Source organism: Ictidomys tridecemlineatus, chromosome 6, assembly GCF_052094955.1.
Source record: "Ictidomys tridecemlineatus isolate mIctTri1 chromosome 6, mIctTri1.hap1, whole genome shotgun sequence".
NCBI classification, from domain to species: Eukaryota; Metazoa; Chordata; class Mammalia; order Rodentia; family Sciuridae; genus Ictidomys; species Ictidomys tridecemlineatus.
Window position 1 is genome coordinate 188133687 of NC_135482.1, and position 27921 is coordinate 188161607.

General features: G+C 48.2%; 1 protein-coding gene across 3 annotated transcripts in view; it reads right to left on the bottom strand.

Annotated features, from left to right (window-relative positions):
• Stk24 (serine/threonine kinase 24) overlaps nt 1-27921 on the bottom strand; it is a 100785-nt gene that overhangs the window by 21207 nt on the left and 51657 nt on the right. For all 3 annotated transcript variants that reach the window (XM_078016245.1, XM_078016244.1, XM_040281668.2), the window contains exon 3: nt 2224-2280. In XM_078016245.1, coding sequence (XP_077872371.1) covers nt 2224-2280 — 57 coding nt within the window. The remainder of the gene's footprint in view (nt 1-2223; nt 2281-27921) is intronic.

Sequence of the window (27921 nt, forward strand, 5' to 3'; positions counted from 1 at the left end):
CTGGCTGATCTTTTAATCAGCTGAAACCTCTCCATCCCGGCCTCCTGATCCTCACGCAACCCCCGCCCTCCCTCTGCCTGCTCTGCCTTGAACAACCCTGCACACACCTGGCTGCTCCCCTCGACCACGTGCCACAAGAGCCACGTGTGCTGCTCTGTCCCCTGCAGGGACTCCAGTGGCTAGCTCAGCACCGACACACAACAATATTTCCTGAACAAAAATATTGTTCGTCCACAGAGCTACAAAAATCCACACCCTGCGCAGCTGGAACGCCTTGAACTGAACTGCGGAGTACACAAGACACTCTCCTAAGTCGCAGCACCTGGGGGCAGCTGGGACTTCTGAGGTCGTCACAAAGTCACTTCAAAGTCATATTTCAAAGAATACAATGCTTCTTCAGAGTGATCCTGGGGACTCTTACAAACATTTAATTTCAATTATTATTTATCTCTTAAATAAAAAAAAAATCAACACACTGAGCACTTTCAAAATAAAATATGATAATTTTATATTCTTAGCTCTTAATTACTGAGCTATGCTGTCTTCTTTATTCTTCACACTGCTTCCTGGGTTTTTTTTTTTTTTTTAAAGTCAAAAAAGATACAGCGGGCTGGGAGGATCAGTGGCAGAACACTTGCCCAGCATGCACAGAGCCCTGGGTTCAATCCCAGCAGGCCAAAAAATACAAAGCACCACCAGGAAGAGGAGGACTCTGAGGGACACACCCCTGCATCAGCACTGATAACCTTCACCAGTCAAGAAGACCCCTGTGCTCTGACAACAGAACTGGGCACCCATCTGCACAACGACACCTGGGCACTTTACAGATCTGGGTTGATCTCAACTAGCCTTTCCAGCTGTGTCTGGCTCGTGGGGCCCAAGATGTGCTGGTACCCCAGGATCGGGAGATCATGGTTTGCCGGCTGGTTTGGAGGCCTGCCCTCTGTACCTGGGGCAAAGCTGCATCACTTTCTGGAGCCTATGAGAGCCTGCAGAATGGAGGGGGAGGATCACTCTTTCAGTACTCAGTCCTGACACTTGTTGTGAGCACCTTGCAGGGGCCATGAGAAGGAGGAGGGACGTCACACCATTCATCTCACACCTGCTCCAAAGACACCCATGCTCCCCACAAGGGAAGACCCCAGTCATTCTCTGACCCAAATCCCAACCCAGAATCTGCCTCCACTAGCAACCTTAATTCCAGGAAGGAATGCTCCCCCAAATCCACCATCAGAATCGAAGGGTGATTCTGGGTGAAAGAGGGTGCAACGTGGCATGGCCTGGGTAACCTGCAAGACCACCACAGCACAGAAAAGGACAGCACAGGGCACACTGTGTGCACCAGATCCCCCTCATGCTGATAGCAGCAAAAACAGGGGCCATTCTCCTGTCAGGCAAAACTGCCCAACTCCGAGGTGACTGACCAGCCTGTCTGAGGGCTGAGGCTCACACTCACCTAAAAGCCCGGCTTGGGGGCCGGGGGGAGGGGGTGCATTTGACTGCTAAACAGTGTTAGTTCCTTTTAAAAAGCAATGTTTTTTGCATATCTTACATTTCAAGAGTGAGCTAAGCCAGGCCGGGCTTGTCAGGACTGGGATCTGGGAGCTCTCCGCCAACACCTGCATGGAGCCACGCTGGACAGAACCAGCAAAGCACCTTCCTCCCGCTTCCCGAGGGCTGTGTGCGCTCGCGGGCAAGTCCAGAGGGGAAAGGCCGCTGGGCCCGCCTGCTCCGTCCAGCAGCACGTCGGGCATGCTGGCAAGGGACAAAAGTGGACAGGTGTGCCACTCCTGCCTGGCTGGACCGGACATCTGATGCCATTCCTCAACAATCACACCCCTCCCTGGCTTCCAAGATGACGATGTGACGCGCTTACTTGGAGCAAAGTTACCATCCGAATTATGAAGCTGCCACGGTTATCAGCTCCACAAAGCTAACAAACTTGTTCTGAAATACTTTAACCAGCTGTCTCAGGTAAGATGATTCCAGGCAAAGTGCTTCACTGCTTCTATGAATGAATTCATTGGTTCCCCAGGTGATTTCAAAAGCAAACCTATAGTTTTCAGTAAACTATAAAAAGCAAGCAGCAAAAATAAGTAAGGAATAGCCTGGTTCCTTTTTCATGCAACTTTAAAAAGGGGAAATGAAATGGATACAGAATTATCTCCAAAACCAGGACAGTAAGAAAAGGTCTGGGGCCTGTCACACCAGCGCCATACTTACTAGATCCAGTGCAGAGCCTCCGCCAAGGTATTCCATTATTATCCACAATTTAGTATCCTACACAGAAACAAAAAAGGAAGAAGTTACTTTAAAAATAAAGCCAGAAAAAATATTTTAAATATTTGGAAAGATTGTTTTCACTGTTATTCAGGATCCAGAAAGTTTTATAAACACATAGCAACAAGGAAGCATGTCTAGGTGAGGCCGGGCACCCATCCCAGCGTGCAGGAAGCCGCCCACACCCTGCAGGGCAGCGGCCATCCCCGGGACCCTGCCACAGCTCATGTAGGGAGTGTGTTCCAGACCTCCAGACCAGACCCCAGGCCCCCTTCAGGACTGCACTGTGCCCAGCCCTCAGAACGTACCAGAGGTCCCTCCCCAGTCCCCACATGAGTGTCACCACAAAGACTCGGAAGAGCCTTTCTAGACCGAGTCCCAGTTTCCCAGCCTTTTTGCTCTTGCAGTCTCCCTCTCCACCTGTAGGTCCGTCGTCCACTTCAGACTTATTTTTCTATATTTTCCACTTCACAGGGAACTAAAAAGTGCCTGGTGCTCTGAAGCTCAGGAAAGGCCGACTGCAGTCCCCTTCGCTCCTCGGGAAAGGTGACCTACATTGCCGGCCTTCCCCTGTTAGGAGGCACTGAGGCACACTCTGCATTTGTGAAAGAAATTCCTTTTTCAACTTAAACTACATCCTGCCATCTGGAGTTTTCTAAGATAGTCCGACAGCCCAATGCAGAATACGTGGTCAAGCTTTTCATGCCCCAGATCACTGAAGAATGAGTGCAAGCTCCGTCTTGCTGGGGTAGGGCAGAGCCTCGAATGAGGTGCCTGAGTCCCTGTGATGGGGACGGACACGGCACGCACTCAACAGCCATCAGTCCTAGATGCCTACTTGGAAGGGGCAGCTGAGAGTAGGGCTTACCATTCCATGCCCCATGATGTCTCAGTGCTCATTCTAGAAAATGTCCCGTCCCAACATTCCTTTCATTTCCTGAGTACACTTGCTTAAAGATCTCGATTAACTGGCTCATGGCACTGCTTTCTCTAGGCATTTCAGAAATGTCCTATCTGATGGTCAGAAACACACTAGTTCAGGGAAGATGACACAGGAAACCTACGTTTTCTCTAAGAGGCTTTGGAACTTTCAATTTCTGTTCCCACTCCCTTTTGTTTGGCTTCTGCTTGACTCAGCTCCCATCCCTTTTATTATCTGAGCATTAAATATGCTAACAGCAAGATAAGCTCTGGGTAGGGAGGCCAAGTCCCCTGGCAGCCTCTCCCCTTTGCAGCTAGTTGTGCAAGGACACACTGGGAAGCAATATTTCAAAGACTTGGGGAAGGTCACAATGCTGCTTCCTGAAACAGCAATAGCAGTGGCCACACCCTCATCACTTCCACTGGACACTCCCAAGATCCACCCTTCTCAGAGAATGTGCTGCTGCTCTCTTCCAGCCTCTACCTAACAAGGGAGGTAACTACCTACCCAGGGATTTCCCCTCAAGGAAGCCCCAGCAGGGAGCTCTGACCTATTTTTCCATCATCCTAAATTTGGGGGATTTCCCCCTCTCTGCAATCGTAGGCAGCAGAGGCAACTGACCGCCCAGCCCAAAGGCCAAAGCCCGCCCTCCCTCCTGGAGAGGGCTGTGGAGAGCCCAGGCTTGTCTTTTACAGCCAGCTCCTTCTGGGTAGCAAAGAGGCGGGGGATGCTACCCAAACACCAGGCCCACCAGCTTCCAGGGAACTTAGGAAACACCTTAAGTCCTAGTTCAGGTCACAGCCTCCCGTGACTAATGTACTTCTGCTTCTGGGTCCCCACTCCCACCGCACCTGCTGAGGCATGGGATGGTAAGTCCTCCTCTCAGCTGAACTTGGGTGTGCACACTACTGCAGCCACTCAAAGTCACCCGGGAAACGGCCACGGCTGGGGGCTCTCAGGTCAGTCCCCAAGGCTCCATGGACACCAACTGAAGGACAAAACAGCTAACAAACAAGGAGAGTGACAGGTGGACGAGGACCTGGAGCACTGCTCACCCTCCCCGATAACCATTTTCACCCCCAAACCCTAAAGCAAGAACCCTCAGAAGGGATGCAAGTCACCCCTCAAGGTCTGGGGTGCTGGTGTGGGGGGGTGATGGGTTCCCAGACCCCGTGGACACCAAATCTGCCAATGTTGGAGTTCATAAAATGACTGTCTGCATACAACCTACTCACATCCGCAACCACGTGCTCTAAACCACCTCTAGACGGCCAGCATGCCTAACACGTCGCACGTGTGACGCAGGTAGCCGTCATGTGGCTCTGTTTAGAAAACAAGGTCAAGGAAGAGTCTGCACGTGTTCAGTACTGACACAGTTTTCTTTCCCTGAGAATTTCTGATCCAGACTTGTCTCTACAGATGGGGAACTCAAGGATACAGAAGGCTGACTCAGCTGTCCACCAGTTTTGCTTTCTGAGGTTTTTGCTACCAACAGTCAATTAAGGTACAAAAATGTGTCTTGAATCTTCAAGAGACAAAGACCCTCGTCACATGACTTTCATTACAGCATACTGTTATAACTATTTATCATCATATTGCTGGTTTCTTACTGTGCCACAGTCTGATTTTACCACACACATGTATGCACTGCACACACAGGGCTCAGCACCACCCACGGCCTCTCCCCAGGACCAGGGGACTACTGTCCACTGCCATTCTTGCTAGAGGACTATGGCAGACTCTCCTGGACACATTGGGCAAGCTCCAGATCCCTCATCCATAAAAAAAAAAAAAAAAAAGTAGACACTTCAAGTCTCACAGTCCAAGAGACAATAAAATGAGATAACCAAGTGAAAGTTCAAGATACTAAAATACAGAGCGTCACGAGCTTTATCACTGTCCTACCCATAAATGCCTTGAAATAACTGGCCCAATTAACAGAACTCACTAGTTTCTGAGCAAAATGAAACCTGGACCAATGGTTCATCGGCCTTCTACCCTGGAAGCCTGGGGCCAGAGGGCCTGAAAGCAGGGCCTGGCCTGGCCTGGCCTGCCCAGCAAAGGACCCAGGAAGACCACTGCCCTCCAACCTACAGAGCATGGCTCACTCTCCAGGAAGAAATATGAGCAGGTGTTCAAGGAAAAGCAATCTGAACCAGAGTAATCTTATTCTTTAAGTCAACCTCAAACAATATAAATTATGAATGACCTCATGATATAATTTTCTCATAAGGGAAATAAATATTTAATAAGTAAATTCAGGAGTCAATATTTTGGAAAGGTAACAAAGTACATACAGTGAGAAGGTTCCCTCCCATCCCTGCCCCCAGATGTCTGGACATATGCCCACAAGTTGCCCGATCCACAGACAAGCAAATTCCTATAAAATCTTTCTCCTCTTTTACCCAAACGGTAACAGTCAGACACATGTGGCACGCTTTTGCTTTTACTAAAATTTTCCTAGCATGCCCTGGAAACCCACCTAGGGCTTGCTTTGTCTTGCCATAACCAGTCCAGGCTCTGGGGACATTAGGTGTTTAGGAGCCAGGTGTCCAAGAAGAACCTCACACATCTGTCATTCTGCCATCAGAACCGAGGGGTCAGGGATCCATCAGAACTTTAACAGATGCATTCTCGTCCTTTGCAGAGACAGTTATTTCCAGTTTTGTTGTTATTTTATGAGCTGAACTGCTGCCCCCCCCCCCACCACCACCACCAGACTCACAGTGTGAGGCCCCTAACCTTCAGTACTTCAACAGGACTGGATGAGGAGACAGTGTCTTCAAAGAGGTAATTAAGTCCCAAGGACACTATCAGGCTGGGTCCTAATCCAATATGGCTGGTGGCTGGTAAAGACTGCAGATTAGGACACACAGGATTTTTTCTTTTCTTTCTTTTTTGCAATGCTGAGGCTTGAACCCAGGACCTACCACATGACAGGCAAGTGCTCTACTGCTGAGCTACTTCCTCAGCCCCAAGACACATGATCACAAGGACTGAAGACCATGTGAAGACAAGACAGCCACCTATAAGCCAAGGAGATAAGGCTCCCAGAAACAACCGCACTGTGGCCTGGATTTCCAGTCTCCAGAGGATGAAGACAACAGATCTCTGTAAAAGCCACCCTGTCTGGCTTCGGAACCGGAGGTGGTAGTTGGGGGAATGTGGTATTCACACACACACACACACACACACACACACACACACACACCAACCACCTCAGAGATGGGGCCCAGCTGTAAACAGCGTTCACTTTTGTTTTACACACAGTATATACACATCGCCTGAAGGTGATTTTACAATGACTTCAGTGGACGTGAATTTTGACTGTGACCCATTGATTCCCCAAGTAGAATTTTCCACTTGTAGCATCAGATAGGTGCTCAAAACTTTCAGATTGTGGGGCACCTCCAATTTCAGATTAGATACTCAACGTGTGCTTGGCTGTGGCAACCCTAGTAAACTAAAGGTGGTCATCAATCCGTAAGTAAAATTTACCATCTCTTCTTACAAGGTTAGACCTCTTCTTATATTGAAGTCAGGTATATACTCTTTCTTGCAAACACTTTATACATTTTGTCCATTTTCCTACTGGGCTGCTGACCTTCCTTTAGAGAAACCAGCGTTCTGTATCATGAGTCACCAACACAGCCTTTTCCCATTTGTCTTTAGCTTTTGCTTTTTGGCAGTTCTGCCTTGCAGAATTAGCTTAATGCAGATATGATGACATCAACAGTGACACCATTCACAGGAAAGCTTGCCTTGAACTGTTTGCAAGCACTTTCTAAGTAATCCAGAATTGGTGACTAAAGGCTCAGGCTCTCCACATTGACCTTTGTGAGGCATGGCAGGTATCAGGTACCTCCAGAAAAGTTAAGAAAATACAAGGCAGCAAGAGAGATTCCCCACTGTTAACAAGGAAAGACTTTTAAAGCAAGAATTAGAAAACAATGCTCTGCTTTGCATCTGCACTGCATTCGAAGCCGTTTTTGCAGCTGTGACCAAAAGACCTACCTAGGACAATCTTGGAGGTGGAAACGTTTATTTGGAGCTCAGTTTCAGAGGTCTTGGTCACAAGCAGCTAACTTCTTTGCCCTGGGCCCAAGGTGAGGCAGAACATGATGGTGGAAGGATGGGGTGGAGGAAAGACAAGGCAATCAGGAAGCAGAGCTCCACTCACCCAGATACAGGCCCCAAAGGACGCCCCCAGGGACCTACCACCCCCAGCCATACCCTACCTGTCCACAGTCACCACCCAGTTAATCCCTGATTAGGTTAAAACTCTCATAACCCAATCATCTGGCCACTAAACTTTCTTCCACTGTCTCACCCGTGAGCTTTGGGGGTCATGTGACATCTAACCTATACCAGCCCCTTATCGGCTTCTGGGTCACCAGCCCACCCATGTCAGAGAAGTCCTCAGCCTCCTGTAGCCTCAGTTACCTCCTTTGTTCATGGGACCCAAGAGCATCCAGCTCAGAGGGTGACAGGGAAAGTCAGGCAGAGCCTGGTGTACAAGCTGTGCCCATACAGTTACCTACCATATACTAACTCAGGAGTGTCCCCTGTCTGGACCCCAGCCCACAGGGGACTGTGACCTTAACAGAAGAAGAACACACCCTCTCTCCAAACCTCCCTCGCTTCTCCCTGCAGCCTGTAGTTAGTGCAGAATGCGGGTCCTGACCTCCAAGGGTTCTTCCACTGTTCTTCCGTCTCAAGGCTGCTGGGATTTCTTACATGATTAGCTAAACACATCATATGGACTCCGCACACGTAAAATGAATTAAGACCTAGACTCTGACTTTAAGGAGATTTTGATAACTGAAAAGTGGGCTAAAGAACTTCAATGGTGGACGCAGAGAACAGCGGGCTCAGGAAGGCCCGGTGATCCAAGTGAGACACCAACATGCTCAAGGAATAGAAGAGGCACCAAGTCGTCCTGTGAAGGGCTCAGATCAGCCAGCTTGGGTCCGGGGTAACAGGTGGATGTGTTCTACAGACACAAAGCAAGCGCATTCAGCGAAAGTACTCAGGAACAAGATGGACACCCGGGGGTACTGAGAACTGATGTGACTCCATTTTTGAAAACAGCTTCTACCTCAAGGCCTGTCCAGAGGAAGGGGACGTGACCCTTGTCCTTGGAAAAACCCACAGAGCACTCCTAGGCACGTACCCACCCTGCTGAGTTGTTTGTCTGCAAATAACAGGAGAGGGTCTGTGGCACCAGGTATCCCTGACTCAGGCTAGGTGAGGACCCATAGTAACGCCCTGGCAACCATCAATCAGCATGAGACAGGGAAAATACCTGGGACGCCAGGTGACCCTCCCAGTAGTTTATGGTGGTTGATAACATGTTGGGAAACCATGTAGTTTAGCACGTACACCCCTCATGGCCTAAACCAATCAGTTCAAAGGAATACCCCTTTTGTACTAACCAATCACCCCGACCCCACTTGTTCCTGCCAGTGAATGTGCTAATCAATGTTAAAAGTTGTTGTTTGATTTTCCTGCGGTATGGAATGATTTGCTGTGTGATGTTGCGATGCATCGAGTATCCCCCAAAACCTATAAAATCTCACTGAACAAAGGACTGGGAGTCACTTCCTGGGACCACTGCAGCGGAAACAGTGGTGAGTCCAGGCTGGAGCTTGCAATAAAGACTCTTGTGTGATTGCATCAGCTTGGCTCCTGGAGGTCTATTGGGGTCCCACGAGTCTGGCATTACAGGACCAGCTGAGGAGGTGAAAGCTCATTCCGGAAGCAGTGGATAGTCTCCAGACCTTTGCCAATGCAATAAACCATCAGCCCCTGCAGCATGGCGGAGTGAATGGAGAGAAGGGGGGAAGGAAGATCCACCCAAAATCAAAGCAGAGACCAGACACTCCGTAGGCGGCACCAAGGAGCTTTCCCCAGGGCTGGATGGGAAAGCAGGAGCCACGGCTGTTTCAGGATTCTGGGTCCAAGGACATACACACAGAAGGACCAGAGGAAGACACAGGGTGGGCGGGAAGAGAACTGTCTCCTCATCTGCATCTCTGCCACACGACGTGCGCTCTGGGAGAAGAGCCAGGCAGCAGCTGGAACAAGGTTCCCGAAGCTCAGGGGAGGCTGACTGAGACTGGCGAGAGGGAGTCGCTGTTCACAGGAGAAACGAGGTGAGCTCACGGTTCCATGAAGATGGCGGAGGTTCCGCAGATGCAAAGGCCTTATCTGACCCAAAGCAGCTGCCTCTGGGAAATGAGGTGCTGTGAATTCCCTCCCAAGAGGAACAACCCCTCCTCCAGGGAGCTTAGGTCCAGGGGAGACCAGAAGGCCGCCTGTACACACAAACACCACCGCACACTCTCTAACCTCGCTTTTCTAGAAACCCATTTGTCCTCCCTAAAAAAAAAAAAAAAAAACAACTGTGTGTTGCTGAGACTCTCCCCCACCCTCCCTACGAAGTTGAAAACACAAATCTGTAACTGGTCGTTTAGAAAGCCAGGCTTCTCTTCGATGGCTCCTACGTGCATATGCTCGAGCCCTTTCTCCTGTTAACATATCCTGCGTGAGTTTCATTCCCAGGACAGAACCCAAACAAACAGAGGGAGTTTTTCCCTCCGTGACAAGTGATATGTACAACTCGGGGGGAAGATTAACTGAAGGGGTGCAATGAACCTACGCAAGCCACCAGGTGAAGAAGAGTACTTAATTCCCTTGTTAACAATAGAACCACACACGAAAGGTTCCCGCCTTGGCGAGGGCAAAGACAAAAGGCAAACCCAGGATATAAAGGATGGAGCAAGACTTGTTACTAGAAACCAGGGAGAAGAACCTGGGGTTAGTTAGAAAGCAATGCTCTCCCTAGAAAGAAAGCACGGGGTTTTATTCAAAGAGCCTCCACATATTCACAAAGGGAAGCCCACGTAAGGGTAGCCACATTTCTGGGCATGCTCAGCTAAAGGCCATAGAGCACCTGTCCCAAAAGGAAAGACAACAGACAAGAACACTTCTGGGCATGCTAGATTCAATATTATAATGAAACAAGTTTATTCTAGGTCCCTAAAAGAATGAGTCAGAGCCAGGTACAGTGGCACACACCTGTAATCCCAGCAACCCAGGAGGCTGAGGCAGGATCACAAGTTTGAGGCCAGCCTCAGAAACTTAGACCCCCAGCAATTCAGCAAGACCTTGTCTCAAAAAAACAAGAAGAGCTGGGGATTTGGCTCATGGCATGACAAAACACTCCTGGTTCAATCCCTAATACCCCAATATCAAAAAGAAAAAGGGGGCTAGGAGTATGAAACATAGTGGCTCAGTGACTTTGTCTGGTTCTTCCCGAGTTTTTCCAAAAACTTTCAGGTGAAACAAAATGAAAGGACACTTTTAAAGTTTGTTAATCTGGGAGTGGGCCCCTAAAGGTTCCTGCCTGGTTTATCAGGTAACAATAAGATGACCTTAAAATCGCAAGACAGCATTAACTCTCTCTGGTCACTTTTCCACTTACTGCCCTAGTTCTAAGCTGCCTTCTAAACTTCCACATCATCTCCACCACACAACTGGGGAAGGGGCGCATGCGTGCAGGACAGGCAGGACAGGGAGACAGACACACACACACACACACACACACACACACACACACACACACACACAGCAGTTATTAGAAACCAGCCAACAACACAGACTGTGCACATTTCCTAGGAAAACCAGGATTGGAGTGAGGAAGCGCTCCCGTCCTTGGAGTTCCTGAATACACGTGTGCTGGGGACAGTGGCTCCAATAGGAGCAGGCCCAAAAACTGAGAAACAGAGACCTGCATTCTGTCACCACTGTCTGGCTTCCCCCAAGAGGCCTGACCTGATGCAGCGGGGGTAGGGGTGGGGGTGGGGGAGGGGGTGTCCAGGTGCACAGGGTGGGTGCAGTGCAGAGCACCTGGGACTTGCTTGGCTGGGACACAGGAGGAAGTCTGGGCCGTTCTGTGCCCTGAGACACCAGGCACCGTGCTAGATGCCTCCTTTGCGTAAGTCATCCTAATTGTCAATCTGAATCACCAACTTGATTGGATTAAGAAATGCCTAAGATTGGAGCTTCTGGGTGTGTCTAGGAATGAGGTAGCAAATTCAAGCAGAGGCCCTCCCTAAGCATGGGCAGCACCATCCAATAGGTTGGAGGCTTGGGTGGAATAAAAATTGGAAGAACAAGGAAGGAGCAGCAGGTGCAAGTTTAATTCTTCTTGAACAGGTTCTTGATTGCTGCTGCAATCGCCTCAGGACCGTCAGACTCCAGCTCCTTAACTCTTCCAAAGTGGACTCTGCCAGTGGTGCTCCAGGGCGTTGCATTTCCAGGACTTGATCCTGGACTGGGGTACAATGGACCAGGGGTAGCATCATTGATCCCTCTTGTTCTGAGGCTTCGGCATCTTGAACTGCACAGTAACTGGTTCCTCCAGCTCCCCAGCCTGCAGGTGTCCACTGGGGGGCTACTCAGCTCTGGTCATGTAGCCAGTCTAACACACCCCCTTTTAAATCATACGTATTCATGCATGTTGGTTCTGTTCCTCTAGAGAGCCTGCCCAGCCTCACCTCTCCAGCCTCACCACGGTCCTCCTGCTGGGGCTGTCACTGCCCTGATGTAGTAAGCAGCACACTGGACCCAGGGAGAGGAAGGCTGGGCCCTTCCTGAGCCCTACAGCCCCACACCTGTCACCCTGCCACAGCACACCCTCCTCGGCTCACCCTGAAACAATGCCCTGTGGCCAACAGGGCCCTCCTCACTGGGCTTAGGGCCAAGTATGGGAGAGGGGTGCTGCTGAGTAGGAGGCAGGCCCTGGCCTGAGCTGCCGGAGGGGCCTCAAGAAGGACTGAAGCGTTCGGAGGCAGGAACAAACATGGAATGGAACAAAGATGGCGGTGAAGTAAGTATCCACTGCGAACACAGCTGTGCAACTAAACCTGAGGACGTATGAACTAGAACAGAGCAACCCAACATCACTGTTCCCGATTCTTAGATCAAAGGAAAAAATCAAAACCGTCACTGCAGATTAGCTCAAAATGATGCTGGGAACCCGACACACACAACAAAACTATCACATAGCCAGATTTACTTAGAACAAATTCATAGCTGTGTTTTCACGACCAAGCACCCCCCAAATTTAAGTGTCCAATCAATAAGTTTTTTTAAAAGAAAGTAAAGTAAAAGGAGATATGCATAATTATAAAAAATATCACAATGACAAGTAAATCCTGTAATTTTTAACACAATATATAACCTCCAGCCACTGTCATCAAGAACAACGGGGCTGGGCTGTCGCTCATTGGTGCTGCAAGTACCCAACATGAGCAAAGTCCCGCACTTGGGCGGCGTATGTGTGGGTATAAAGAAGATCATTATAGACAAAAAAATAGATAAATCATAAACTTTAGGAGACTAACTTTTTAAAATCTGAACAAATGGACCCCCTTTGGCAACAGCATATTCATTAAATTTACAAAGAATAAGAACTACAGGAAGAAAAGCGGGAATAAATGAATTGCTTTACCTCCTCCAAGACACACACACACACACACACACACACACACACACACACACACACACACACACACACACACACTCTGAGGGACCTGATCATTCTAACAACTACCCAGTGAGGCCCAGAACTTTCTGATGACATCACAATAGGTGCTGGGGGGAGTTCTGCAGGGATGCAGCACTTCCTGAGAAAGGGAGTGGACAACCACTGAGGGGAGGAGCCCAAACAGACGGGTTTTCAGAGGAGAAAAGAGAAAGTGCGTGTTTCAGACGTGGCTACGCAGGCACTTCAATCACCCTAGTCTCTCTTTTCCTGAGCCCACCCGGCCCACCCCTAGCAACTCCCAGGACTGGCTCAGCCTGCCCCCAAGAGGCCTGCACTGGGGGAAGCTGAGGGCTCCAGGGGACCCAGAGGACACAGTGGGTGGTCACTGTCCCTAAGAAGGGGACAACCCCAAAATTTGTCACTCCTTTTTCTGATCAAGTATGAAGGTCCCCACCCCTGCACTTCACACTGCACGAAACAGCTTCTCAACTTTTGGTTCTCTCAATCCTCCTCAGGCGCTCGGCCTCTGCCCATGTTACTACTCAAGGTGTCTGGTCACGCGGTGAGGAAGAAGCGCTGGGAATCAGAAACCTAAACAAGAACCACAGCAACAAACACTCACCATTAATTTCTAAAGGGTTCTGGGAAGGAAAATGTCACCTTGTGATTGTTCTCAACAGTTGCTTTTTAAACTGGGTTCCTTATAGAAACTAATGAACTCTGATCCGATGGCCTCTAACAAGTGCCCGTCAGAAATGCCCACCTGCAATTTGAGGGACCTGCATGCTTCACCCCACTGTGCCCAGAATAAAAATTTGGGGTTCTAAAATCCTTTATAAATTGGAAAGAACTTGGGGTATCTCGAATGCTCTTCTTATGGTCTGTACCACGAGGCTGTCTGTTTTGGAAGGGGCTGTGGGGGTGGAGGAGGATCCCTGGGTGGGCAGCTAGATGTTCCTCTCTCAACACAAATTTGACACAAGACTATGATAGATCTATTAAAGGAAAGTTTTTGAGCCCTGGGAAGTGAGGTTGTTCTTCCCTCCAGCACATTTGTCCTCATTACAGAGCAGTCAGTCAACAATTAGAAACTGCTGAACTGAGTTAAGTACTGTTACAATCATGTTATAAAGCTAATAATGTGTTTCTTCTACAAAAGTGAAACATTATTAACTACTAATATGATTCCCAGTAACGACAAGATTATCCTTCTGCTGGGTAAAAATTTTACTCGTCAACTATGTAAAGATGTCAGAAATATCAATACCAAATACCTAAAGAGTGATTGTTGATTTTCAGTCCTCGTTCTTTAAGATCCCGACCAGAGAGATCAAGGTGAGTCAGCAGGTGACCCGGCTCAGAAGACCTCACGCATTTTGCTGAATTTTAAAGATATGCCTTTAAAAGCACCTCCTGGCACTCAGGAAACGGGTGACTCCGTGAAGGCTGCTCAGGGCAGGCCTGTGCACTGGGAATCCTCCCCAGCCACGGGAGGAGAGCTACTGGGCCCTCCCAGTAGCTGCCCTGGTGGCTGTCCTGGTGTCTGAAAACTTGGGGCTCTCCTCCTTCCTGCCTTTGGGCCACTTGACTCGCCTTTTTTTCTGCAGAGTTCCTCTCCAGAGTGGACAGCTGGCCACACGTAAGTTCTCGGTTTACTATGAGTTATTAAGGAGCAAAGGAGAACAGTCAAGCTGCACTCGGGCTGGACACAGGAATCTGGGGTGCCGACGGGAGACAACAGGTCCAGGGGAGGGCCCCGACCTAAGGACGCTGGCTCCTTGCCTGACACCAACATGGCAGGAACCACCACCCTAGGGTCTACATGTAGTCGGTGAGGAGACCCTGCCAAGGTCCACGGGACCCACCCGGCCCAGCCCCGACTGGCAGGAAGCAGGCGGCCCCGCGGCTCTGCCTAGCACCCAGCAAGCCTCAAGGGGCAGCGGCCACCACACTCCCTGCAGCCACTCCAGGGCCCAGCAGAGGCCCGCGTCTGCCAGTTCATACTTTGAAGCAGGTGTCACTCACCTGAAGGCCTGCACCTGACACTGTTACAGGACCACCCTCCCTCCATCCCCAGTGAGGGGTCAGCTCCCTGGGAATAAGGTTACGTGACAAGGACTGCCTGGTAACCAAACTGTGATCTGTCAGCTCTTGTATCATACCATGTTTCAGAATTTGTTGAGAAATAAAACGGTTTCAGAAATTCCAGAAAGCCTGTGGCATAATTATTTTACCTAACACATCAGGTGTGCTGAGATACTCCAGAGGTCTCTATATGCAGAGCGTGTATCTAGACACAAAGAGCCAGAAACTCAATTAATACTTATTTTAAATTATAGATGACATTAGCCAGAAAGCAGTTGAATTTATTTTTGTAGAAGTAAAATATTTAGCCTAATTGGAATTTGACTTCCTTTCAACTTTCTGGATAGAAAACCCTAAAATGGAGCTGCCAGATGTCCCCCGGGACTTTCTTCAATTACTCCAGGACAGTGTGTTCAGGAGGAAAGAGAATTCCGTCCCCATCCTTGGAAACAGCGAAAGCAGATCCTTTACATCACATCGACTTCAGCAGCAAACATCTGATTTTTCCACTTTGGTGTGAAACGGACAGCATTCCCTTCTGATTGGATTTGGGGAGTGGCGTGGGGGTGCACATTCTAGGCAAGTGTCCTGCCACTGAGCCACTTCCAGCCCTTCCTTGTGATTGCAAACCAAGATTTCCTTGCTGGTTTTGTTTGGTGGATCTAAAGGGAAACAAAGAGCTCTGCTCTGTCCCTGGTCACAGTGAAGTCTGATGCCAGGGTCTCAAAGCACTATTTCTGATTTTTCCCAGAAGCACAACAGCAGATAACATGCGATCAGAATTACTCTTACAGAAAACAGATGTGTTTCTTCCTCTCCCAGCAGCTGCGCCAGGGCCAGGGCCAATCAAGGATTCAGTAAATAACTTCCAAAGGGCAAGAACAACTTTGGAGAGTGCTGTCCTGAAGCCACTCACACAGGAGGGGGACAGGGTCCCCAACCCTAAGCTCCCATCCAGCACATCATTCGTCTTTCCCTGCACGTTTTTATCGGTACATTACAGCTGTATATATGGTGGGTTTGCTGTTCAACATTCGTATGTGCACACCATGTAATATGTTCAATATCGATCCACAGGCCTTCCCCCTCCCTCCCCTCCTTCCACCTCTTGGTCCCTTTTCCTCTACTGACCTTCCTTTGATTTTTCATGACTCCCCACTCCTTCACTTTGCTTTTCCTTTTTCCTCTATAGCTTCTACATATGAGAGAAAATATACCACGCTCGACCTCCTGCGTATGGCATTTACTTAACATAATGTTCTCAAGTTCCACCCATTTTCCTGCAGGTGATGTAATTTCACTTTTCTTTATGGCTGAACTAAACTCCTGTTTATATATACCACATTTTCTTCATCTCTTCATCTGTGGATGGACACCTAGGCTGGTTCCATAATTTGGCTATTGTGTGACGTGTGCAGCTATAAACATGGCTATGCATGTGTCACTGCAGTGTGATGACTTCGGTTCTTTAGGATAGATGCTGAGGAGTGGTATTGCTGGGTCATATGGCCATTTCACGCCTAGTCTTTTGAGGAACCTCCACACTGTTTGGTGGTCGCATTAGCTGACAATCCCACCCACAGTGAACGCCGAGTGTTCTGTTTTCTCCAGCATTTATTACTATTCGTATTCGTGATGGCTGTCATTCTGGCTGAGATGAAAACTCATGTAGTTTTGATTTGCGCTTCCCTAACTGCTAATGATGTGAAACAGTTTTTCGCATATTTGTTGGCCATTTTTTATTTCTTCTCTTGAAAAGTGTCTGTTTAAGACACTTATCAATTGGGGTTTTTGGTGTTAAGTTTCTCTGAGTTCTTCGTGTATTCTACACATTAATCATCTGTCAGAATAGTAGCTAGCAAAAATTTTCTCCCATTCTGTAGACTCTCTTCATGTTCTTACTGTTTCCTTTGCTGTGCAGAAGCTCTTTAATTCGCTGCCATCCCATTTATTAATGTTTGGCATTAATTCCTAAGCTTCAGGGGTCCTCTTGAGCAAGCCCTTGCTGGTGCCTATATGTGGAGTGTTGACCCTGCATTTTCTTCTAAGAGGTACATCCTTTCTGTCTAATTCCTAGGCCTTTGACCCATTTTTGAGTTGATTCTTGTGCAGGGTGAGAGAAAAGGGTCTAGTTTCATTCTTTTCGTGTGCATAACCAGTTTTCCCAGCACCATTTGGTAAAGAGGCTGTCTAGTCACCAATGTATGTTTTTGACACCTTTGTCAAGGATCAGACAACTGTAGATATGTGGGTTTGTCTGTGTCTTCTCTTCTGTGCTACTGATCTGTGTGTCTGTTTTTTGCCAGGACCATGCAGTTTTGTAACTGCAGCTCTGTGGTATAATCTGAAGTCAGGTGTTGTGGTGCCTCCAGTATTGCTGTTTTGGCTTAGAATCGCTTAGGCTATTTGGGGTCTTTAATTCTTCCAAATGAATTTTAGGGCTGTTTTTCCTGTGTCTGTTAACATCACTGGTATTTTCATGGGCGTTGCACCGAGTCTGTTTACTGCTCTCAGCTGTATGGAAATGTTAACAATATTGTTTGCCTCTCTGTGAACATATGAGGTCTTTTCGTCCTTCTGGGTCTTCTTCAATGTTCTTTATTTCCATTGTAGCAGCCTTTCACCTCTCGGTGAGATTAATTTCTAGGGTTTTTTGGTTGTGGGGTGGGGTGAGGCTATTGCAGCATAATGGTTTTAGTAGCTGAGCACAACTAGCCAGGGAAGAGCTGACAGGAAGCCAAGAGGCAGCGAGCACTTGCACAAGAACCGAACAAATCCTCATCTCCAAGTTTGGAATACACAAATGTGTCTTCCAAGCCATGGTGGGGCAGCCAGAGTGGAAGAGAGAATTGTTATGGTCCTAACTGAAGTGACAAGGACAAAGCTTTTGTTTATTGCTCAGAGGAAGGGAATTCTTCTGGGATAAAAGAAGCCGACTCCTTCTGTGCTACCATGTCAAACACAGCAGGAGGCGAGTGTGCAAGAAGACATGTCCCCACTGTAGCTGGAACCTGGTGAGCAGCTTCTCAGAGTGCTCCTTGCAGCAAGAAACAGCGGCAAAGCTCAGAGCCCACAGACTAAAAGGCCTCTCTGCTCGCTCACACCGGTCAACAGCGGGGCTACTCTGCAAGAACAGTACCTCCTCCCAAACCCAAATGAAAACCCAACGGACAGACAAGACATCTGAGGAAATGACCACTCAAAAGAACTAATTGTGCATCTAAACACGTTTCTAAAATTTCGAATGACTTTTCTCTTTTCAGAGACTTAGTACATTTGCATCACCTAAATGGAATCATAAACCCCAAATCCGTTTTCCTCAGACAGTAAGTCAATTAATTGAAGCCAACAATAGTGAAAATACAAATAAGCATCACGGAAACAGGACGGCCATTTGAAGCAACTCTAAAATCAATTATGTTTAAAATAACCAGCCAAAAGTCTAAGAAAACAACTTAGAAGAGTCCCAAAACAGACAACAGAACAGACAGATCGCAGGTTTCCGGGGACACGTCCCACTCCCCCTTTCTTGGCGTCTCTGGAGGCCACAGGCACACCCCTCCAGCACAGCCCGGCCCAGAGCTCCTCCGCAGCCCTCCTCGCAGGCCTCCTCGGTGCACCCCGGCCACAGCACTCTTGCTCCACAGCCACCTGTCACCTTCTCCTTGCGTCTTCTCTCGGGGCTGGCCCCGACCACTCACCTGCCCAAGTTGTCTCCACGGCACAAACTGTGGCCCTGTCCGTGGAGTATTAGGGACCATTTAGTCACTGCCCTCTGAATCCTCGGAGGATGTGAACAAAATCCATGTGACGCCTCCTCTTCCTGCCGGATCAGGAGGTGAGGCCAGCGATTCTGCTCCGTTTCTTCCATCCACGAAGACCCCGGCAAGGCCACAGAAGCCAGGTCCCACAAACAGGCTGCGGCCGCTCCCCTTGCCTCTCAGGCTCCCTCACAGCACACCTCCAAGAAGGCCCCAGGTCTGGCCCACCAGCCGGGTTCACGAGGGAGCGCCCACACACGCCAGCCTGCTGCCCTGCAGGGAGTCTGCTCTTCCCCACCTGCTGGCTTGTCTGGTGCGAGGGTAACCGGAGACAAGGAGGACTCTTCCTCCCGTCCCAGGAGTAGAGGTGGCTGGACGGGATGCGCAGGCACTCACACCGCAAGACAGACAGCCTCCAGGACACGGGCGTGAACTGAAGCGCTAGGGCCTCTGGGGGGAACTCCATCCCTCAATCACAACGGCAAGATGGGGGGGGGGGGCACGCGCGGCGACTGACCGCCACCTCAGCAAGCACCTGACCCCGAACGCGGAGTTTAGCCTGCAGCGTGACTCAGGCAAGAAAACAAAGGATGAGTTTTCTGAACCTGGTTTGAGTTTCTGGAATTGGCCCCCTGACCTCACCAGATCTGAAGATGCTGCTGTAAAGACAGCCCACGTGTGAACTATTCTACAAAGACACACCAACACCCGGACACTCAGCTTCTAAGAAGCAAGGAGCTAGGTAACAGCTCCCCAGTGTCTCCTGCTGACCGTGGCCAGCCACGGACACCCAGCCACTCTGCACAGGGAACCGCGTGCCCCGAGAAACAACCCACCGCACACCCTCTGTGACCTCGTCTGCCACCAGGCCCAACACTCACTTTTCCAGTTACTCTCCGAGACGCAGACGGGAGCTGTTCCAAGCAAGAGGAAAGGTGCCATTTGGGTTAAAAGGCATTTCTCTCTGCAGCCACACTTGAACTTTAAGGATTTGGGTTTTAGTGTACAAAAACACTAAAACCCAAAATCCACTGCCAGCAGACCTTCCCAAGGACACAAACTAAAATTCTTCTTTTTTCAACCCAGTAACCTAACCTCTTAAAGACAAAAACTCAACTAGGAAATGCTAACTTTCTGTGATCCATCCTTTCCCTTAGTAAAAAGGCAACGGGGGGAAGCAGGCAGGTCCCTAGTCCCCATCTGTGGCAACAGCTTGTCTCTCACTGCACAGCAGGCTCCATTCTGACCACCCTGACTAGTGGGGAAACTGAGCCAGTTTGCTGTAGCTAACCTTGCCTGAGGCTGGTACTCGTGAATACAAACTTCAGAGACCAATCTGAGAAACTGATGGGAACCCAAGGTCTTCTAAAGGCAAGTTCCTGCTGCAACTGGCCCTAAGGTCCCCGGCAACCACTGTGCTTTTGTGTGTGGCATGTGTATATCCCCTTTCTCTTAGAGCCAAGCCGGTCAGCCTCTGAATTCCAAGAAACCAACTTCAAATTAAACAAAAAAACGTGTCCAGAAACACAGAGTCACCTAGGACTGAAGTCCTCACGCCTCAGTGCAGAAACTAAGATTGGTGGCATCTCCTCCTCCAAGAAGAAACACAGCAGCTGGGGCTCTAGCTCAGTGGCAGTACTTGCCTTGCCTTGTGAGGCACTTGGTTCAATCCTCAGCACCACATAGAAATAAACAAAGGCATGCTGTCCATCTACAACTGCAAAAAACAAAAATTAAAAAAAAAAAAAAAGAGCAACATCTATTTTAAAAGAACCAATGCTTGCTACCAAACATTTGTGTGGGGGTGGGGGGTTGAACCCAGGGCCTTGTGCATGTGAGGCAAGCACTCTACTAAATGAGTTATATCCCCATCCCTGCTACCAAACATTTTCAACATAAGCCAACTTCACCTCGTTGCACTTGCTGAAAATGTGATCACTAATAACATCAGGGCTGAGGATGCAGCTCAGTGGTGAAGGGCCTGCTTAGCACACACTGGTCCTGGGTTCTACCTCTAGTCCTGCAAAATAATAAGCAACAATGATAACGGTGACTCCAAAATCCACCAGCCATGGCTAGAAGCAAGAGGAAAAGCTCACAAGGAAACACAAAGAAGGCGATTCACTGCTGCTAGCCTGTTCTATCATGGCCTTGCCTTGGACCTATCTCCACTGGTTTCATTTATAATGATAAGAAGAAGTCATTAAGTGCAACTGAAACCTATAATCTCATATTAAGTCAACCAAAAGTAATTAAAAGTCAAGGTTTAGCAGGTAAAGCTCAAGGTAAAGCAGGTGGAGTACCTAACCCAATGTAACAAAGCTTGGCCAATGTCACAGCTTACTTATCTACTTTCAGCAGCCAGCAGCCACTCAATGCTAAGACATGAGAATTTCTCAGCCAGGAGCATAGCTAGCAAGACTCCTTCTACACATTCCATTATACATCATCCCACAATTTCCCTTTAAAAAAACAAATCAGCTTTCCCTTGGACAAACAAATGCCTGAAGATAATTTGATCCTTACCACCTAATGCAATGCAAATACTGGAAATATGAAATTTTCTCTATGAGGGAGGAAGGGAGGTGGGAAGGACACAGTGTTCTGAGGACGTGTGTTTTAAAAGTTCAATTCAAGAATTCTTAAGATATCCAATCAACCAGGAAAGATTAAGAAACAGCCACTTAAAAATTAATTTACTTCTCTAAAGAATTGTCAAAACTCTCCAACATACCAACAAAACCATTATCTGACAGGTTTTCAAAAAGGCATAAATTTAAACCAGTCATCCCTTACAGCCACATCAGTGAACCCTCCAGAGCCCGAGCGGTGCCAACTGTAAGAAAACGGCATCAGTAAGGGTGCACCCCAGGGTGAGAGCCAGAAGGAGCCAGCACAAGTGGTCAGGAAGGGTGCAGCCCTGGAGAGCAGGCTTCCCAGGTGTCACTGCCCGCAATTCTCTAGGTGACCACAAAACCATCCAGTGAGAACAAAGCAGTGCCAACTAGAAAGGTGAAGAACCGCGAATCCAGGCGAGGTTCAAGGCAGAGCCTGGATGTAAGCCTGGGGAGGGAGAAACGGGCCACTCTGCAGAGTTCATATGACACAGGTCTAGCAGCTGAAGCAGCTGCCTCTCTGGCAGGGAGGGAACCGACTTCCGGAACACATTCCTGGGAGAAAGACTTGTGGACATTGCCTAGCCTCCTGGAGATAGGGCAAAGTAGGCCCCAGCTACTGGCACAAATGCACATCACGCATGTAACACGTCCAAGTACAAAGGGGAACATCACGTGCACACTGAAAATAGAATAAAACCAAAGGCACGTCAGGCAAGATTTTTCTGGCTCAACTACCCAATGGTGGCCATAATTAAAAACTCAACACTAGGTCAAATAAGATGGTTCCAGATGTTACCCAATATCACTGCACAGCAGGCAAGTGTGACCAGCAGCCAGCAGGTCCACTGCTAATGTGCTCAAGCTTTGGCGGGACCACATCAGCCACATGCCAAGTGGTGCTGAGAATTAAGAAGAGGACAGATACCCCCAGAGAGAACCGTCCAAGAGCAGACAGCAAGGGGCAAGTGGATAGGTGAGCCACCAAGGGCAGGACCCACAAGGTGCCCCTGACAAGGGAGTGCCCCTGTCCACCAATGCCTGCCTTCCTCCAGCTGTAAAATAGTGAAGCCATGACTTAGTATCTGAAATGTACTCTCTGAGGGGGAACAAGCCACAGGGCAGTAGTGGAAAGAGACCCGATAAACGAGAGGAGAAATGTCAGACAGGACAACAGCTGAGTGCACCTCAAAGTGAAAAGTGTGGTGGCAGAGGAGATGCCCGGGGCCTCGGAGACCAAGATGGAGTAGCTAGAATGTGCCCTCAAACACTAGAAGACATTCACCCACAAGAAAGCTTCCCAAAGACGTGAACCCTGAACCCAGAAACCAACAAGTCGCCAAGTCCGAGAAGGCCCACAGCTGCTCCCGCCTACCCACAGCAGAAACACAAGGAAGCAGGACAAACGCGGTATCTAAGAGACTGGGGGAAATTAGGAAGTCGTATATCAATTTAAGCAAAAAGTAGACAAACGAAGCCCAACACTATTAACCACAGGGGAAATGCTTATCAAAACCCATGAGCCCGTGGCACACACCTAGAATCCCAGAGGCTCCAGATCCAAGTTCATGGCCAACCACAACAGCTTAGCAAGACCTTGACTCAAAAAATAAAAATAAAAAGACTGGAAATGTAGCACAATGGTAAAGCACTCAATCCTGAGGACCAAAAATAAAAAATAAAAAAATAAATCAATGAACCAATCAATCCATCCAACTGATTGAAAAGTGTGGTTCCATTGAAGAACAGGTCAGGAGAAACTAGAAACCTGCTTTAGTACTGTGAGAATGTACGACGGTGTAGCTGCTTGGGAAAAGTCTCAACAGTTCCCCCAAAACAAAACTAAACCACAAGAAAAAGTTTCTTGAAAGGCCAACCAGAATTCCTATGTGACCCAACCTTCCACTCCCAGAGAAACACAACATCCACAGACACACTTAGACACTGTCAGAAGGTAGAAACAACCAGCTGTCCATCAACTGACCCAGGTAGAAACAACCAGCCGACCATCAACTGACCCAGGATAACAAGGTAGGGTGTATGTGTACAATGGCATGTTCTTCAGTGCTGTGGTTTGGGTCTTTAGCATCCCCCAAAGGCTTAGATGTTAGAGGCTTGGTTCCCAGCTGATGGCACCCCTGGAACCTTCAAGAGGTAGGGACCAACGGGAGGAAGACATGTCACCAGGGAATAGGAGGGAACAGTGAACCCTGGCCCCTCCTCCCTCTCTGCATCTTCTCCACCGGGGCAAGTGGGGTGAGCCACTCTGCTCCTCCACATGCTCTGCTTCAACACAGGTTCCAAATCAGCTGTGGTGGTGCCTGCCCGTCCTGTGCACATACTAGAAACCAGGAAGCTGCACCAGGAAGCTGCACAGGTGGGCAAACTGCATGGTAAATGAATTAAAATCAACAAAGCTTTTTTTCTTATTTTAAGTGGAAAAGTGTGGGGGAGTGAGGGACACACACACACACACACACACACACAAACACACACACACACAAAATGTGCCTGCTGATGGGACAGTCTCTCCTGAGCAATCACACATGGTAGTACAGGGACGCTGACCCTATGACTCAGTAATCCTACTTCTAGGTATCCACCATCCTGGAGAAACAAAAGATTCATGTTCATACCAAACAGACTGTGAATGCTTACAGCAAACATGTTTGAAAACAACTCAAACGTCCTTAAAAGATGAATATGCATATCCATCCAATTGTGTGCCATTCAAAACTAAAAAAAAAAAACCCACATGAACATGGACGGTTCCCACAGGCATTACGCTAACTTTAAAAAAAAAAAAAACAACAACAAAATACTGTGAGCTGTCACGTTCCACTTATGGCATTATGGAAATCCAAAAGTGTAAGGAAAGACCACTTATTGCCAGGGGTTGATGGTTCAGGAATTCTTGTTCTGTGCCCTAGTGTAATAATGTAGCCTAGAAGGAGTTATATGTATGCTAAAACACAGAGAAGATATATCCAAAAAGGTGGGACTTGCTGTGTGTAAACACTGAAAATAATTCTGCAGGAGGGAAAAATAAACCCGGACACAGTACACAAAACAATGTCCTATCCACTAAAGACACACAGATGTTGAGACAGAGAAAGGTCTTGTCCAGATCAATGGCTGCGGTGCCACAAAGTGTAAAATCTGAAAAACTCCACTATCCTCCCTCAAAGGTCCATAGATGGAAAGAGGGAAAGAAACGCAAGACAACGGCCAACAATCCATTTAACAGAACAAAACAGCCTGCCGAGTGGCTCCAGGTCAGAGACTACCAGGGTCACACCACGGCTCATTCACACGCCTTGAGAACCACAACTCCAGTGTGAAGCACTCCCATAAATTAAGTAGATAAATAACAAAAAGGGATCCGCAGCTCACCTGAATTCTCGCCCATTAACTTTTCTAACACACAGCGTCAAGATGAAGACTCAAGAACCACTTCTGACCAGGGTCACCATATCCATTTGCTAGAAAAAATCCAAACACCAGCGAGCAAATGAGAACCTCCAGGTGAAGGTGAATTTCCAGTTGGAGTACAGTGTCCCAGGGAGAAATGCAACCTGCCATGAGCCCGCCCGTCTGTGAGGAGTGGGTGGCACCCACCAGACCACTGCTGTCCACTACAAGCTGCTCAAGATGAACCCCTGGCCAGGGGAGGTCTCAGGGAGTCCTGGGTACAGATGGCCATGTAAATACTGACCCCTTCAGTCCATCACTTGGTCTACCTTTTACCATGCCTTCCATCAGAACAGAAGAAACCCAGCGAAGCCTCTCTGAGACACCATCAGCCAAGTGCTGCATGAGACTGCAGTGTCACAGCCTGGCATGCAAGCAGTGCACGTTCTGTCAGCTGGAGGAACACCATCCCTGGCACACCCACTCTGTGAGCCAGGATCACAGGGCAGGGCTTTCTCAGCAGGGTGCTGCTGACACTGTGCTGGGTAATCTGTGCACTACAGGATGTGCAGAAACACCCTGGCCTCCACCCACTAGATGCCAACAGCACTGGACACCAAGAACCTCGGCAGACTCTGCCACAAGGGTCTTCAGGGGGTGGGGCACCTGGGGGGCGGGGGACAAAGAGCTACAGGGCACATTTAGATGGTCCACATTTTCCCAAATGTAGACCAGAATAGGCACAGAATGTCCTCCAACAAGACAAGGACCTCTCCATGTGGGAGGGTCGAGACTTTATTCAATGGCCCTTTGAAGATGGTTTGTTGACTCTGGTTCAAAAAAGCTACAAATCCTCTCCCTTAAGTACTAAAATATTAAAGTAGTATCTTATTTTCTCCACCTAACTGAAAATACTGCTGGAATTCTATCTTTGGAAGGAAAACAGACACAAATTTAAAAGGTATCGTGATTTGGTAAGAATTTCTGAGGTGTAGGAGATTTTGCACTTCAAGGGCATGAACCTGAAGACAGACATTCGGAAGCAAATAACCCATTGGTATTCCTAAATATGCCTGAAACCAAAGGTGTCGGGAGCATGGTTTTCAAGAAACAGCTGGGAGAAAAGCGTGAGTGAAGATCCGGTTTAACTTGTCCTAAAGGACTATGCCTGTTGGCACAGTGGCCAGGCTGAAGGTTCCGCTGAGATACAAAAAGATCATGGAATTGTAACACGACCTTCAGGGCAGAAAACCATAGGAGGGGTGTCCCCTGGCGACAAGTACAGGAGGCTGATTATACCCTACTGTCCACCTAGGATGGCCTGGAAGTCAGCGGAGGCTGCCTTTTCCCATTTCCATTCATCCACCCGGTCTCCTTTCACAATGTGATTGTTTTCTGATTTCATCAGGCACTACTGTTTTTCTCCCCCCTCCCTTCCCCAAAGGAAACTAGAAGTCTAAAAACTACAGCTTTGAAAATTACTCTAAAAGTGTGCTATTTTCTATAATGTGCCCATGTCACCAACACTTTAGCAGAATAATTTTATTTTCTAAAATTCATTGAGGGATTTTCCCTTAATAGCCTTCTAGTGAATTTTTTGGGTAAAACAATCCTAACAATCTCTGAACTGATGAAAATTACACATAAAACAGGGATCTGAATCCACTAGTAGACAATTACTCCAAAGTTCATAAATACAAAAAAAGAATTAAAAAATAAAAACGATGGCAAATAAAGATTTGAAAAGCCATTTATATTCTTTTTTATTGGGCCTCACACCGGATTTGCTTGATGTCTGGCTTGATGTCTGCGACCTAAGTAACATTTTAAAAGAGCATAAGAAAGCCCCATGTTCAGCATGCTGACAATCAGTTTCAGACTGATGAGCTGAGTTATTTGGATAACTTTTCTCATATTAATTAAAAAAACACAGCCAGGCGCAGTGGTGCACACCTATAACCCCAGCACACCTATAATCCTAGCAGCTCCGAAGCTGAGGCAGGAGGATGGCAAGTTCAAAGCCAGCCTCAGCAACGGCAAGGCACCAAGCAACTCAGTGAGACCCTGCCTCTAAATAAATATAAATGGCCCAGTGGTCGAGTGTTCCCAAGTTCAATCCCAGTACCAAAAATTATAAGAAGAAGAAGAAATTATCATTTACTAGAAATTAATTACATGCAAGGCACTTTACAAACATGACCCAAACTCCACAGCAATCCCATAAGATCAGCGTGTTTACCTGCATTTGATCCCTTAGCAAGTCAGTGGCCCATGGCAGGGGATGCTCCAAGACGAAAACCCCGGCTGTGACCATCCGTGAACCTGAGGGAGGGTCTGGTAGCTGGCGATCCCCCCGACAAAATGCCCAGAGTCCACTGTGGGCAGAAGAGGTGTGGAATCCCACACTGCACCCACCTCACAGTACTGTCCCCATCTTAGGTCCTCACTAAAAACATACCCTCAACACTCCCTCTCTTGTCCTGCACACCCCACGCACCAACAAACATTTTCATTTTGATCTTGTGGATGGTGTTTTGGTGGTACAACAGTTGAGAGATGGAGACTTCTGGTTAACATTCCGACTGGCTGACTTTCCAAACATTTTTAAACACTTAGGCTACAATGAATGAAGCTGAAGGGTGCGTGATAATCTTCAAGACCTTTCCAGTCCTCGCATCCAACAGCATAAACAAGAATTTTCAATATTACATCACTGTCCCTCTCTCCCTGGCTGTCATACTTGTTTTTTGTTTGGTTTGTTTTACCGGGAATTGAACTCAGGGACACTCGACCTCTGAGCCACATCCCCGGCCCTATTTTGTATTTTATTTAGAGACAGAGCTTCACTGAGTTGGTTAGCGCCTTGCTTTTGCTGAGGCTGGCTTTCAAATCTTGATCCTCCTGCCTCAGCCTCCTGAGCCACTACAGGTGTGCACCACCACACCCAGCCCTTGTTTTGTTTTTAATCTTGGGCAACAACATGCCACAAAGTGATCTAAGATTTGATCATGGCTACACATCAAAATGGACCTACCTCCTGGTCTGCAGTAAGATTCAGGACATTCTGACCACTTACTCTTTTTCATCTTTTTTGCTGGTCTAGATGAATGAAGCCAAATAATAACCATGAAACCTTTGAATGCTGACCCAGCAATGAGGACGCCAGCTGCTAGTATTCATTCTCTCCTTTGTCCAGTCCTGCTACGTAAAAGCCCCTGAACATGGGGTGAGATCCTAAGACCCCCCCCTCTCCAGTCACCTCGGAAAGAATGAAGAACTTGAGCTCTGAACAGT